General features: G+C 53.4%; 1 protein-coding gene across 1 annotated transcript in view; it reads right to left on the bottom strand.

Annotated features, from left to right (window-relative positions):
* Nucleotides 1-13,143, bottom strand: part of LOC140391806 (E3 ubiquitin-protein ligase SH3RF3-like) — a 597,301-nt gene that overhangs the window by 15,066 nt on the left and 569,092 nt on the right. The window contains exon 9 of the mRNA XM_072476706.1: nucleotides 9,290-9,630. Coding sequence (XP_072332807.1) covers nucleotides 9,290-9,630 — 341 coding nt within the window. The remainder of the gene's footprint in view (nucleotides 1-9,289; nucleotides 9,631-13,143) is intronic.

Raw genomic sequence — 13,143 nt, 5'->3', positions numbered from 1 at the left:
GCATGGTTAGACATGCAGGCAATGATCAGATGATATGGGGGAGGGGGGATATGGGGGAGGGGGGATATGGGGAGAGGGAATATGGGGACGGGCTGTCGGTGGCTCACTTGCTGGTGGGCCCCCGACATCTGCATCAGGAACCTCCCGGTCCTCAGGTCCGCCAGCCAGTTCCAGGGCCCTTTCCTCATGTTCGGTCAGTGGCCTCTCATCAGCTGGGCCTCCTCCAGTCCTCACATGCTCCCTGGTATTGTGTGCGCGCTTCTCCTGTGGGGGGTGGTGGCAGGGGTAAAAGGCAACAGTGTTAGACAGGTATATGAATGCACGCCATCGGTTGCGCGTGTATTGCAGAGTTTAAGGTTAGGGTGGATTCACTTGGGGATATGGGAGAGGGGGGATATGGGGGAGGGGGGATATGGGGGAGGGGGGATATGGGGGAGGGGGGATATGGGGGAGGGGGGATATGGGGGAGGGGGGATATGGGTGGGGGGATATGGGGGAGGGGGGATATGGGGGATGGGGATATGGGGAGGGGGGATATGGGGAGGGGGATATGGGGGATATGGGGGAGGGGGATATGGGGGATGGGGATATGGGGGAGGGGGGATATGGGGATATGGGGAAGGGGGGATATGGGGGATATGGGGAGGGGGATATGGGGGATAGGAGATATGGGGGAGGGGGGATATGGGGGATATGGATATCGGGCGGGGTGGGGGGCTCACCCTGGCTGCCCTGACGAGGTCGTTCACCTTCTTGTGGCACTGGGTGCCTGTCCGTGGTGTCAGGGCCACAGCGCTGACGGCCTCTGCCACCTCCCTCCACAGACGCCGGCTGTGGCGTGGGGCGACTCTGCGGCCGTGTCCGGGATACAGGGCCTCCCTCCTCTGCTCCACTGCGTCCAGGAGCGCCTCAATGTCGCGGGACTGGAACCTTGGGACTGAGCGGCGGGCGGCCATCCGGTCGGGTCTTCTGGTCGGGTGGGGGGAGCAGCGCGTCTTATGAGCCGTCACGGCGTGAACCACGTGAGCCAGCGCGGATAGCGTCACGTCGCTGCTAGCCCATTCCGGGCCGGAGACTTTGCGACGTTTAGGGCGGCGCGATGCAGGTGGGATTTGCGCCGTTTTGGGCGCCGGTCGGCGGACATCGCGCCGATACCGGAGAATCCCGCCCCTGGTCATTTTTGAAAGGTTGGGAACCCAACATGTGAGGGTAGCTGGTGAATCTATAGTTAGCAATTCTCTCTACAGCACGGGATTGGGATTGGGAGCTCAATGGAGGGAAAAAATTGAACTAATAACTCGGCTCTTTTTATAATAATAATCTTTATTAGTATCACAAGTAGGCTTACATTAACATTGCAGTCAAGTTACTGCGAAAATCCCCTCGTCGCCACACTCCGACGCCTGTTCGGGTACCCCGAGGGAGGATTCAGAATGTCCAAATCACCTAACATAATAATAAAACATCTTTCGGGACTTGTGGTAGGAAACTGGAGCACCCGGAGGAAACCCACGCAGGGGAGACGGGGAGAACGTGTAGACTCTGCACATACAGCGACCCAAGCCGGGAATCGAACGTGAGTCCCTGGCGCTGCGAAGCAACAGTGCTAACCACTGTGCTAGCGTGATTCCATGGACGAGTTTCTCTGTCGGCCGACGTCGCAAACGGGAAATGCGATTGGACGGAGAATCGGTTCCAATGCTGAAATCACGGCGGGTGCCGAATTTATGCTGCATCGCAATTCTCGGTTGCCTCGACAGCGGCGTCAATGCGTTTCGGAATGCTCGTACAGTAAACACCGTTTGCATATTAGCAGGCCTGACCCGGTATTCTCCGGGTACTTCGCGATTCTCCGCCTCCGATGGGCCGAGTTCCCGACGGCACGGTTCATTTGTGCTTTTAAAAATCGTGAAACCGGTAGCGTGGCTGATGAGGGAGAGAGAGGAGGTAGGACCCAGAGAGGCGTGACCGTGGGCTGCCGGACCGGCCACTGACCGGGCTGGCTAGGGTGTGGGGCCCCTGCCAGGGCCGGGAGGGGAGGGGGTGACAGGGGAACAGCCTGTGAGGCCATGGGACTGGGGTGGTGCCCAGGCATGGACTGCCATTACCATTACTTTGGCCCCTGGTTCTGCAGAGTGACACCGGCCATTTGAGTGACCCCACCCCATCCAACCCCCCGCATCCCATCCTCCGCCATACTCCCACCACCGAACCGGCCGCCACTTGCAGGCGCGGTGTCAGGCAGCCCACCCAGGGCAACGCCCTCTGTACCCCCTGTAGCACTGGGCGGGTAACGCGGAGCACACTGCTAGCATGGGCAGTGCCAGACGATTGTACCCCTGGCAGTAGGGACGGTGCCAGGGCCAGGGGTGCGGGCATGCGGGGACAGAGCCCGTAGTCCCAACAAGGCCACCATGTAGCCCGGTGGACCTGGTTGGGCACGGGGTTCAGCACCATGCTAACATGTTGGCCTTTCAGCCCCTGCAGACAATGGATATTGGAATTCCACCAGTAATTGTGGCCTTCCTGCTAGTCGCCGCAGTCCTGGGCTGCCCTGCGGCTGTACGAGCTGGCGCTGATCAAGGAGGAGGAAACTGCAGCAACAGAGCCTGCATCAATGGAGTAGGAGGCAGCTGCCCAGGATGGAGAGCCGGCCGCCCAATGGGCCGAGGAGGAGGAGGAGGTGCAAAGGAGGCGCCGTATAAGGCCTCGTGTGTACCCGCAGAGCCTGTCATTTGAGGACCTACCGGACCGGGTATGCCGTCGAAGACTCCGGCTGAGCAGGGCGACAGTGTGACAGATCTACCAATTGAGCGGTGCTTCGGTCTCCTGAAGATGAGGTTCAGATGCCTGTACCGCTCTGGAGGGGCCCTCCCGTATGACGATGAAAGGGTTGCCGGCATCGCGGCGGCCTGCTGCGTCCTCCACAACATCGCGCAGCAGAGGGGCGACTTGGTGGAGGAGGATGAATACCAGTCCATGTCTGACGAGGATGATGTTGGGGAGGATGAGGACTAGGGCGAACAGGCCTGGATGTGTCCGGCTGCTGCTCAGGTGTCCCAGGTCGTGTGGTGCTGCCCTGTTCTGCCCACTGCCCACCAGATATGCCAGGAGTGGGGAGTCCTCCCCTGCAGGAGCCACCTGCACGGGCCCCATCACCTTCTCCTCCATCGGGTGCCCAATGTCCCCTGGGCTACTCCATGGGACGGGGATGTGAGCGGAGCTATACCCTGAGGCTGCCCCGTTATCTGGCGCTGTAACTCCTGGAGGCCCGCTCTGGTTTAGACCAGGGTCTGCATGCTCGTAGTCATGGAGCACAAGGAGTAGACTATCGCCATATGGGGCGACAGCGCCACATCACCCATTGACTGTGCCATCACCTTCTGTGCCTGTGTCACATCAGCTAGTGACTGCGCCATCTCCCTCTGCGACTGGGCACCTCTCTCTGTGTTTGCACCACGTCGGCCAGTAGCCTGAGCAACGCTTCCAACATTCCCAGCCATGGCCTACTGTGACTGGGCCATTCTCAGGAGTGCTGCTGCAATTTCTAGGTGGTTCTGGCACATAGCTGCCTGTGAGGCAACAACCCTCTCCTGGGCCTTGGCGAGCACCTTCACAGAATTCCCCAGGCCTGGGACATGCTGATCCATAGTCAAAACCCTTCCCAATGGCTCCACCGCAGACGCCACCCATGCGGTGTTGCCTGGGTGACACTCATGGTCGGCACCACCTCCTGCCTCTGCAGGCGGTTGGACTCCTCCAACTGCACCTGCAAGTATTGGATGCTCGCTGACAACCCCTCATGTAGTCCCTGGCTCTGAGACTGCATCTCCACAATCGATGGGACTGTCTGCTCCAGAAGCCTGAAACCCATCCAGACGGCAGCTAGTTCCTGGGATCGGCCCGTCCGCCGACCGTTCGCCCCCTCGGGAGGTTCTACCTGCTGTACCAGGTCAACTGTGTGGTGAGCACCAGATAGCGTCCCAGGAGCCTCTTCACTAAAGTGTCCAACTGAGGTGAGTGTCGCTGGGGTGGTGGAGGGTGTTGGAGACAGCTGTGACGGAAAATCTGTGTCATCCTCGGAATCGAACTCCGGGGTTTCTTGCGTCTCTTGAGGGCTGCCATCCGTGCTGCTCTCCTCATCACTGGTTGGCACATGAGAGGGCTCCAGCTGTAGAACTGACTGGGGGCAGAGGACACCAGATGGACTCGCCCCATCACCAGCAAGTCCTGCAAGACACGAGACGTATGATTAGACCGCCGGCCAGCGTGGGGTGGATGTGAGAGGGATTGACACACGTGGCATGGGGAACCGCAATGCAGCGGGCTCTCACTTCCTCACCCACAGCCGATCTCCACCCTAGCGACTTCCCTTTCCTCTCAGTCACCGACCACGTTCAGCCAAGGCGAGGGGCTGCAGGTCCGGTGGTCCCCCTCCAGTTTTCGGCCTCATTGACTAGGGCGCTCAGCCATGCCGACCAGTATGGGTCCTGGCATGTGATGCAAGGTGGGGATTCGGCCGCCCTCTGGGTGGGGTGTGTGTGTGTGTATCGGGCTACGGGTGTGAGAGACCGGTTTAGTTCTAGGGCATAGTGTTGTCTTCTCACTCTGGCCGCCCTGAGGAGGTCATGCCGATGTTTACGGCACTACTGACCGGCACGAATGGTGTCGCTCGTGGACCAGGTGGCCTTTGCCATCTGTGCCCAGGCACGGCAAGTGCGGCGGCTGGCAGCCTCCTTCACGGGCCGGGGTACGGGGTAGCCCACCTCTCTTCCATCTCGCCTAGGAGGGTCTCCAGCTCGGAGTCTGTGAAACAGGGTGCCACTCTCCTCACTGCCATCGTTTTGGCTGGGATGGTGTGTGTGGGGAGTGAAGTGTGTATACGCGGCTGCAGCTTGTCAGCCTCCTGAGTGTCAATCGCGAATCCGGCACCGTTTCTCATTGGAATAGATTGTGTTCCACGTGGCACCGGTGCTAGCCCCTCAACAGTCGCTGAATCAGCCCAGGTCCGGCGCCAGCATTGCTGTCATGGAAGTCCACGAATCCTACGCCGGAGTCGACATTTAGGTTTCAGGAATGGAGAATCCCGCCCCATGTATTCACACCATCAACACATTACCAAAATGTTTTCAAAACCATTGGAAAGAGAAAACAAACTCCTGGGGCGGGATTCTCCGACCCCCCCCCCGCCGGAATTCTCCGGCACCGGATATTCGGAGGGGGTGGGAATCGCGCCGCACCGGTTGGCGGGGTCCCCCCCCCGGCGATTCTCCGGCGCGCGATGGGCTGAAGTCCCGCTGCTGGAATGCCTGTCCCGCCGGCGAGAATCAAACTACCTCTCTTACCGGCGGGACAAGGCGGCACGGGCGGGCTCCGGGGCGATCTGGGTGAGTGATGGCCTGGCTTCGGGCCCCCATGGTGGCCTGGCCTGCGATCGGGGCCCACCGTTCCGCGGGTGGGCCTGTGCCATGGGGGCACTCTTTTCCTTCCGCCTTCACCATGGTCTCAACTATGGCGGAGGTGGAAGAGACCCCCTCCACTGCGCATGCGCGGGGATGCCGTGAGCGGCCGCTGATGCTCCCGCGCATGCGCTGCAAGGCAAAGTCATTTCCACGCCAGATGACGGGGCACCAAAGGTCTTTCCCGCCAGCTGGCGGGGCACCAAAGGCCTTTCCCGCCAGCTGGCGGGGCGGAAATCAGTCCGGCGCGGGCCTAGCCCCTCAAGGTGAGGGCTCAGCCCCTCAAGATGCGGAGAATTCCGCACCTTTGGGGCAGCGCGATGCCGGACTGATTCGCGCCGATTTTGGCGCCGGTCGGCGGACATCGCGCCGATTGCGGAGAATCCCGCCCCTGAAGTGTCAGTGAAGAACTTCAACACTCCTCTGGGAAATGCTAAAAAATAATAGAACCATCTTACTGACAGATAATGAAGGGGGTCAAATTCAACACCACTGGAAAGGATGTTCGGATGGGGTGTAAAACTCTGTTTTGTGCCCCTTCTGGAGGTGAATTTCACCCCAGAGACACAAACACAGGCCTTTTACAGGCATTGTATGAAATCAATGTCCTTGCACCTCATGATTTATGATAAAAAAGATGGTGAGAATCAATCTTTGGCTAAGTCACCTATTTTAGACACATTTCCTTTGCCCTTATAAGACAATAATGTGAACGGATTTCAGATGACAGCTGTGATTTCCTCCAGCAGGTATTAAAATGCCCTGGTTATCCAATCTTGTTCACACTGAACAAATTCCTACAGGAGAGATTCTGTAAAAAATGACAGCTGCAAACATCCTAGGGGTGCTGTTGACATGAATCAGTGTCAAAAAGAACAATCACCTTAACTTCACCAGTTGTAGAATACTGTAGGTTTTATATATATGGTGATATTGTTAAAGAATGTGTCGGTCCACAGTCTCCCGGCTGAAACTGTTCCATTACATTTGAGGTAATCCATCTCGTTATTGACTTGTTCTGCTTTGCAGTTACATTTGCAAATGATACATCACAGTCGTTAAAGTGGTGAATCGATCATGCTTTACTGTCAATGGTGAAATCAATTGCTAGCCCCTTGGTGAACAGAGAATAAAGCTTGGAATCCATTTCAAGGGCCAACAGTAGAAGCCTTGTATCATGTCAGATATCTGACAACACCGTATTCTTATTCTAAAGAAACGCTTGCCAGATATGAACAATAACACAAATTAAATACAAAAGGACTAAAGTCTGAGGCAGTGCAATGCAATTATTGCTGGGGTCAACACAATTTTCCCACAGTCATGCAATTCTTTTTGCATGTTTTTCACATATTTTTGACTTAAAGCGCTGCAGTCCATGCGGTATAGGTACACCCACCGTGCTGATAGGAAGGGAGTTCCAGGATTTTCACCCCGTGACAGTGAAGGAGCAGTGGTAGAGATTGTGGGTTTGGAAAGTGTTGAAGGAGCCTTGGTAGGTTGCTGCAGTCCTTCTTGTTGATGGTACACACAACAGCCACTGTGCACAAGAAGTGGAGGGAGTGAATGTTGAAGGTGGTGGATGGGGTGTAAATATAGCGGGCTGATTTGTCCTGGATGGTGTAGAGCTTTGAGTGTTGTTGGAACTGCATTCATCCAGGCAAGTGGAGAGGATTCCATCACCCTCCTGGATTGCGCCTTTTATATAGTGGACAAGATTTGGGGAGTCAGGAGTTGAGTTTCTTAATGTAGAATTTCCATGTTTCTTACCTGATCTTGTAACCACAATATTTATGTAGCTACTGCAATTCAGTTTCTGGTCAATGGTAACCCCCAGGATCTTGATAGTAGAGGATTCACTAATGGTAATGCCATTGAATGACATAGGGAGATGGTTAGGTTCTGTCTTATTGGAGATAGTCATTCCGTTAGCCTGCAGAACTTACAATTTCCTGACAGCATTTCTGCTGCGTCGTCTTTTGTAACTTGTGTGTAATTGGAAAGTAGAGGTAGCAATTAAGATGACTGCTTACCATAATCAGTCAATGATGACAATGGATAATGTAACTGCACAGACAAATGGGAAAATGTGCAGAGATGTTAGCGACAGAGGTAATAACTGGCAGGGTAACCTCCCTAATAACATCTTTTTATTTTAACCAGTTTATGCTGTAATTTTTCAATAGAAAACACAAAACATTCATGACATCAGAAAGGCAGTAACTGTTGTCAAGACAAGATGGAATTATTTTCTTTTACTTTCTGGAATGATGGTAACTGCGGAGGAATTAAGAAGCATATAAGCGATGCACATGGGATCAAAAACCAGGGACAGTTTCTACACACACTTGACAATTTGGGTTAAATTTTATTACAGGTTCTCAGTGCTTTAATATAGGATGAGGGTGGACGTTTCCAGTTTCCAATCGCCAACCGCAAAAGTGGATGGGCCATGCAAAATCACCATCAATTGCCTCATTAAAGGTTTTTTAAATAGAATTTACAGTGCAGAAGGAGGCTATTCAGCCCATCAAGTCTGCACCGACCCTGGGAAAGAGCACCCTACTTAAGCCCACACTTCCACCCTATCCCAGTAACCCAACCTAACCATTTTTTTTTTGGACACTAAGGGCAATTTATCATGGCCAATCCACCTAACCAGCACATCTTTGGACTGTGGGAAGAAACTGGGGCACCCGGAGGAAACCCACGCAGACAGGGGGAGAACGTGCTGACTCTGAGACCCAAGCCGGGGATCGAACCTGGGACCCTGGAGCTGTGAGGCAACAGTGCTAACCACCATGCCACCTGCTTAATTATCAGTGGGCGGATTTCAGACTCCCGTATGTGCCTGCCGATCGTAACATTCTGAGCGAGAGTGATTGCATTGGGATGCGCACCTGACATCTTCTTGCCTGATTTTGCATGCTTCTACGTTGGGTATGTGTCCTTTGATGAACGCTAAACTCTGGCCAAGAAGGCCTGCCACATCATGTGCCAGGTAGGCACATAATAGGCCAGCTGCAGGCTTTACTTCAGGATCAAGGACCCTGGGGCCGGATGTCCCATCCGCCAAGAGCAACCAGCAAATTGGCAGCTCAACTGAATGGCAGCACCACTGGGGAGGTGGTGGCTGCTGCCGGTACCACACCCACCCAGGCCGAGGATGATTGCTGGATCCCAGGTCATGGGTGAGTGATGGCCAGTGGGAGAGCCACAGAGGGGCAGCAGCAAGGGCAAGGGGGTATCTCTCAGTGGGCCCCCTACCCAATACGGGCACTGAGTGCCTTTGAACAAGTGACTCCTTTGGGAGCCCACAAGCAGCCCTGCATGGGTTTATCTGTCATGCTTCCTGCATGGGTTAATACCAGTGGATGAAGTGTGCATTAATTGGTTACCTTAGAGCCTCAGCTGGTGGCAGGATAGGAAGGCCATCCATGGGCTTCCCTATCACAGACTTAATCAAGATGGAGGCGGGAAAGTGGTAGGCTCCCACCCATCCTCCCACCTGATTAAATGCTCCCCAATACTTGCCACAGGGAAGGGCAGAAGATTCCGTGGTACTGGTACTGGAAACCATCTTCTAATACATGAAGACTGAAGAATTTTCAAATTTGACAGAGGATTAACACCACAGCAGAAGCAGATTATGGATTGATAAAGAGTTTGGCGATGTAATTATATAAACCTTACCATACATAGAGCCTTGAAGCAATTTAAAAAAAAACATTTAACATATCTATTAAACCTTCACACTAACATTTTATTTAGTTAAGGACCGGTAAATATTCAGCGAAGCCTCTTGTCTTTTTAATTTGTTATGCACCCACCTTTCACAAGACAACGGTTTAAGATCTGGACGTATTGAAACCATGGATGAACACATCTGCCGTGTAGGTGGAGAAATGGAGAAGTTGGAATCCAAGGAGCCGGTTTTCCTGTGGAGTGGCTCCATTCCCATAGCCCCTTGCATTTCACTTTCTAAAGGGCAAGAGCCAGCCCTGCCATGGCTTGAGACTGGAGGGACTTCTGGACCCACAGCTCCCTGCATAGTATTCTCTGATGCTGCCTGTTGGGAATCATGAGTTGGAGAAACAGATGGAGGTGAGCGAGACTTCTTCTTTCCTGATGCTCCTGACAGAAGTTTTAAGAGTCCGCTTTTCTTCTCTTTCTGCAAATTAAAAAAAGCTTATTTTTGAAAACAAACCAAGAAAATATGAGGATTGTGTTTTTAAACCTGGGGCTGGATTCTCCATTATTGGGACTATGTCCCCATGCCGGCGTCAAAAGCTAGAGTTTTATGCCAGAAAAACAGGCATCAAAGGGACGTGAATTCATAACCCTGCAGGCGGCTGGCAGGGACCCAGAGTTGATCTTGCAGCTTTTGCTGCCAATACGGGCCCCTGCACAGCCGGGTCGGAGGCCGCACATGCGCACGGCAGAGGACTCCAGTGGCCGCGCCGTGCTCCATGGTAGACTCTGACCGTGGAGCTAGACCCACAAAAGAGACCCTCCGCTCCCGGTCGGCTGCGCGCCCGACCCTCAACCCCCGCACAAGCATTCCTGGCCGCCTATAACGCCCCCCCTGGCCTCCGACACCCCAGCCCCCGACCAGGGCGGCCGCGGACTGAGTCCGCAGCCGCCACGTGAGTATCCCGACCGGCTGGAGCACATTAGTTCCATGCTGTCGGGACATCGGCCGGTCGGGGGCAGAGAATGGCTGAGTGGGCCTCTGGCAATGGCCCCAGGTAGGTCCCTGAGTACGCCGCTTTTCGGGGCCTGCAGAATCGGTGAACCGGCGTTGGTGCCGATTTCTTGGGGGGAAATGGATTCTCCACACCTGCGCCGGTCGGGATTTCGGCCCGAGAGCGCGGAGAATCCAGCCCCTGCTCTTTCAATCTCTTTGTTAATTCTGCCTTCTGTTTGATCAATTGTATTCATTTCTAGGCAGTTTGAAATCGCACATTATTCTTCTGCTACAGTGACAAAATATAGTAACAATATATAGTCACCCCAAATACTTTAATCAGCAGTCTCGATGCCAATTGTATACATTACAAATTTATACAGACCAGTTTAAGCTTATATAAGCAGCCTTAACAGGAATATAATAGGCACCATTAAACCCTGTACATGTCAAACGGTCACATATGACTTACTTCCCTATATGAAAAGGATGGGTGGGATTCTCCGACCCCGCGCTGGGTCGGAGAATCGCCGGGGGCCATGCGAATCGTGCCACGCCGCCCCGACGCAATTCTCCGCAGAATCGGCGCAATTGGGGCCGGCGTGGTTGGCGCGCCGCCGGTCAGGGGTCGCTCTATGCGGCCCCCCCGCGATTCTTGGTCCGAATGGGCCGAGCGGCTGTATATTAAAAAAAAGTCCTGCCGGCGCCGTTCTAACCTGCTCTGAGCTGGCGGGACCTTGGCGTTGAAGGGTCCGGTTGGCAGCCTGTGGTGGGGGAGGGGGGGGGGGGGGGGGCGTCCAACCCCGGGGGGCGGGGCCTCCGATGTGGCCTGGCCCGCGATCGGGACCCACCAATCGGCGGGCCGGCCTCTCTGTGTCCCGGCCTCCTTTATTCCGAGACGGCCCCTGTACTCCTGGGGTTGGGGCCGGCGCGGACAAGGGAGACACCGCGCATGCGCGGAAATTGCTCCGGTGGGACTGCGCATGCGCGGGGTTGCGCATGACCTACTGCGCATGCGTGTATCCCCCCGGCGCCCATTCCACGGCCGGATCAGCAGCTGGAGCGGCATGAACCGCTCCAGCGCCCTGCTGGCCCCCTGGGTCCGTGTTGCGTTTCCGACAGCGTCAACACTTAGCCTCAGGATCAGAGATTCCCGCCCGATATAAATACACATAAGATGGTAAGACAAAACTTGGGTTTTAAAACTACAGCTAAACATCTCAGTATTATTGATTGAAACTCCTTGTCCACACATCTGGGATTCCTGTTTCATGGGGTAGGTTAATAGCTGTATATATTTTACACTTGGGGGAAAAATAAATATTAAAGTTTATATTTAGCAATTTCCTCTAGCTTACTTTATTATGATGTGGAGTGGGAACACTTCAGCAGTCAATGGCATTCAGCCTCTGATCTCCGGGTAAGCGTTCTCCAAGGCGGCCTTCAGGACGCGCGACAACGCAGAATCGCCGAGCAGAAGCTTCTCGCCAAGTTCCGCACACATGAGTGTGGCCTCAACCGGGACCTGGGATTCATGTCGCATTACATTCATCCCCCACCATCTGGCCTGCAAAATCCTACCAACTGTCCTGGCTTGATACAATTCACACCTCTTTAACCTGGGGTTACCCCATCTCTGGATCTGTAAATATTTAATCACCTGCTAATGCTCGCATTCCAAGCATTGTCTGGCATCTTTGAATCTGTCTATATATATGTTTCTGGAACATACCTCTTCATTCACCTGAGGAAGGAGCAGCGCTCCAAAAGCTAGTGACATCGAAACAAACCTGTTGGACTTTAACCTGGTGTTGTAAGACTTCTTACTGTTACTTTATTATAACATCCAGTTATATCTTAACTCATTTCACTTGTGAGATACTATGTGGTATATCTATTGTGCAGCCTTGGTCAATTTTGGACTTGCTGGATAACTTTGTAATTTCAACATCTTACAGCAAGATTGGATGTATAGATCAAAACTAATCAAAGCTGCAGGTAAAGCTTTGGGCTAAATTCTCCCCCTCGCACTGTCAGTAGCGGAATTTCCGGTGTGGCTGATAATCCAGCATCGGGGAGAAAATGTCATCAGCACCGGGCATGAATGGCGGCCCAATAGTGGGATTCACTCGGGAATCCCTTGTAATCCTCACCATGCATGAATTTGCTTGCCATAGGATTGGGAATTGCTACCTGATCTGCTCAGGTGCAATTCAGCTGTGGCAGGAGAACATCTCCCAAATGGGGAATTTTGCCCTTTATATCTAAACTGCAGAGCTTAGCAATTGGAACAAAATCGATAAACCACATTATTGCACCATTCCCCCTACTCAATGGAGAATGAAGATATTGACTATTGAATATACATATTAACATATCGGTACCTGTCCTTTACAAATGGGAAGAACATGTTCAAGCATTGCGTCGTTTTCAGCTAAACACAAGCTTGGAGGACAGCCAGTTCCTGGTTCATTCCCCAATTCAAGACCTTGACCAATCAGAGTCAGCTTTTCTGATTTGAATTTAAATAAAAGCATGGCAAAAACTGGTTCTTGATGCATTTTGCATAGCAACGTCTCTACCAATCAGAGTCTGCTTGCCAAATAATCACCACCCTCTTGATGCACTATCAATTGTACAAAGACTCAGATTGGGTACAACTGTGGCTTTATTGCAGTAAGATGCATGGCCTCCTTTAGCAGCTGGTGAAATGGCAGCTAAATGGAGGACACGCATATTTATACTCCTCCTCCTGGGCGGAGCCAGCAGGCAGGGGCTACCAGCGAACCTGTAGTGCCGGTCCTACGTAACATCCCCTAATACAGGTGTACAGTGGTTCACCACATTCACCCCTGTTAAAAATGAGTCCGGCGGGGGTGGTGTAGAACTATATACAGTATTGAAAATTATGTACAGCGTTTTATTAAAAGGAAGTGAGAAAAAAAATGTCCTCTTGAAAGTCCGGTGCCAGTTAGAGGTTCAACCGGTCTGGTGGCT

The sequence above is a fragment of the Scyliorhinus torazame genome, chromosome 15, assembly GCF_047496885.1.
Source record: "Scyliorhinus torazame isolate Kashiwa2021f chromosome 15, sScyTor2.1, whole genome shotgun sequence".
Classification (NCBI taxonomy): Eukaryota; Metazoa; Chordata; class Chondrichthyes; order Carcharhiniformes; family Scyliorhinidae; genus Scyliorhinus; species Scyliorhinus torazame.
This window is presented reverse-complemented; position numbering and strand designations above follow the sequence as displayed.